This window comes from Anneissia japonica, unplaced genomic scaffold (assembly GCF_011630105.1).
Source record: "Anneissia japonica isolate Jap-2015-1 unplaced genomic scaffold, ASM1163010v1 scaffold287535_len16309_cov129, whole genome shotgun sequence".
NCBI classification, from domain to species: domain Eukaryota; kingdom Metazoa; phylum Echinodermata; class Crinoidea; order Comatulida; family Comatulidae; genus Anneissia; species Anneissia japonica.
The window spans coordinates 9,022-11,502 of NW_022704762.1; the positions used below are offsets into that span (position 1 = coordinate 9,022).

The 2,481-nt window shown below is 33.3% G+C and overlaps 1 protein-coding gene across 1 annotated transcript in view; it reads right to left on the reverse strand.

Moving 5' to 3' along the window:
• Nucleotides 1–904: 904 nt before the first annotated feature.
• LOC117104782 (putative D-cysteine desulfhydrase 1, mitochondrial) overlaps nt 905–2,481 on the reverse strand; it is a gene marked incomplete at its 5' end in the record, with an annotated part of 5,741 nt that continues 4,164 nt past the window's right edge. Inside the window, 2 exons of the mRNA XM_033245633.1 lie at nt 905–943; nt 1,556–1,655. Coding sequence (XP_033101524.1) covers nt 923–943; nt 1,556–1,655 — 121 coding nt within the window. The remainder of the gene's footprint in view (nt 944–1,555; nt 1,656–2,481) is intronic.

A 2,481-nucleotide genomic window follows, 5' to 3' on the forward strand; every position in this document is an offset into this window, starting at 1 on the left:
GTGTGGTCAAGCAAAATACTAGTCTGCTGGGCTACTGTTTTAATGAATTCTTTAAAAAAATAAAAATATTTTAAATCAGTATAAAGAACTGTCTAGACAAGAAGTTTTATAAATACAACAATAACTTTTTTTTTTTGTCACATTTGTTTTCTTACCCAATTCCTCTGGTTTTGAAATGCCGTATCCTAGTCATCCTTCATGGATGTTGATGATGTCATTGACCTCACCGTGTCACCTAAACCAATACTGGTGAGCGTCTCATTGATATGAGAGTGAAAATATTCCGCAGTGTCACACACAGCAAAGGCATGCACCCTGAAAATAAAAGCAAAGGTGTCTTGTACTACATTGCCTCTAAAACATTTTGTATATTTTCTATGATGACCATTTCATGCATATTTTTATATATATTTTATCTACTGTATAATGTGATGGTGAGAAAAGAGTTTCCCTTTAGCGGAATAATAAAGACATCAGCTACAGTGCATTTCCTACCATAATGACACCAGGAGAAAATAGACTGCTCTTTCTGAATATTGTACCAAGTTACTTTTTATGCATTAAGTGCTATCATGCACACAGTTTAACATAGTAATAATAAGAGTCAGTTACTTTTTGTGCATATGTGCTATCATGTACACAGTTTACTATTGCATTTAAAGGACAACGTACTAAGAGCGTCTGACTTAAGCCCTGTCAAGATTAAGTGTCAAACTTTGACCCTAGTACACTTAAGTTTACTCCATACATGTGTGTGTGTACTAAGTCATTATGTTTTAATAGCTGATGCCCTGCAGGTTTTTTACCAAACACCAAATAAAAAGATCAATTTAATAAATACCTGAGATAGGATCCAGTAAGGAAGTTCCCAATAACAACACCAGCTGCTGTTCCACCACTGCCTACAGTTAGTATGACATCATCAAACCCTGTCAGTCACTCCCTAAAATAATAAATCAATTAATTAATCTCTAATAATCAATAAATCTATCCATACATAGATTGCCTGGACAAGGCTTAAGCAAATCACTCACTAAAACAATCAAACAATCAATCAATCAATCAATCAATCAAAATGATAAAAAATATATCCACATCATCACACAACCAATTGAGCAATAAATCAAATTAAATTTATAAATTAAATCTATTATTACATTAATACATCATTAATGAACAAAATCAATTAAAACGATCAATCAATCAATAACATCATAAGCATGCTTGTAAGGAGCAAGTGATGCATCGTGTAAGGTATTGGACTACTGATCATGAGGTGCAATGTTGCACTCTCATGTCCTATGTATGCATATAGGCGCAATTTAAACTCTTTGGGACTGGAATGTTTTAATCATTAAATTAATCCTTGCATGATTAGAGCACAGGACCCCTGGATTACCAGGCAAGCATCTCAACCAACAAGCTACAAAACTACTCAAAATTAAACACTGTTTATATATATGTACACTATAATAGATCTATTAAGATTTGTGCTGGATGAAAAATCACATGTTTTAATATATTAGTTTGCAGGTAAGTTTGCCAATCAACTTACCTGTTCTAAGAGTTCTTGCCAGCCACACAAGTAACCATGGAGACCAACAACATTGGATCCGCCAATAGGGATCGAATATGCTTTAATACCCTTTTCCTCTCTAAAAAAACATAAGGAAATAACATATTTGGCAACGTTTTAATAAAAAAAAAAAAAATGAATATGCTTAACAGAGCCCACAAAGACACATCAAATCAATGGCATTTAACAGTGGGTGACACGTCCCCCGATTTTAAAAAGTTGGGGGGAGGGGAATCATATCAATTGTCCCCCCTCACATTTTATCAATCTTCTATAGTTAAAACTCCACTTTTCAAAACGAGTAGAATGTACAACAACAATTGCGAATGACTGTCATAAATTTTGTCTGTTCACTTGTGCTCTGTTTCAAGTGCAGTGCATATTTCCAGACAAAAATCGAGTAAAAACGCAGTTGTTTTTACATTTTGTAACCATCTCAGTAACCATAAATTTATTGTGAAAACAAAGTACTGTACGTTGTAGAAACTGAAAGCGTGTAAACCTATCAGGCCAACATTTTTACAAACTCAGAAGTGAACAATTTCTACTATAAATGATTTTTCCTTTTGTATATTAAGACCAGTATACACTAAGTGTTTAATATTAGCTGCATACATTGCTTATCCTAATTTCAAAACATTATAGTTAGCCAATTGAATTTTATATAGCCGTTATTAAACAATAATTGTACAGCCTTCGCCAAGTACATGTTTATCTATTTCAATTTATTTAAGTAGCAATATCACAAGTTCAAGAACTCCGATGTTTTGTTGACGCAATCTCGCCATGTCATGATAATGATAAATAAATACAAATCACCTTTATGGTTGGGAAATAAAAATGCTAACTAATGTTTTGTGCGCTTCCAATCTCCCTAGTCCTGTTTGATTGTAAATTAGACGGTA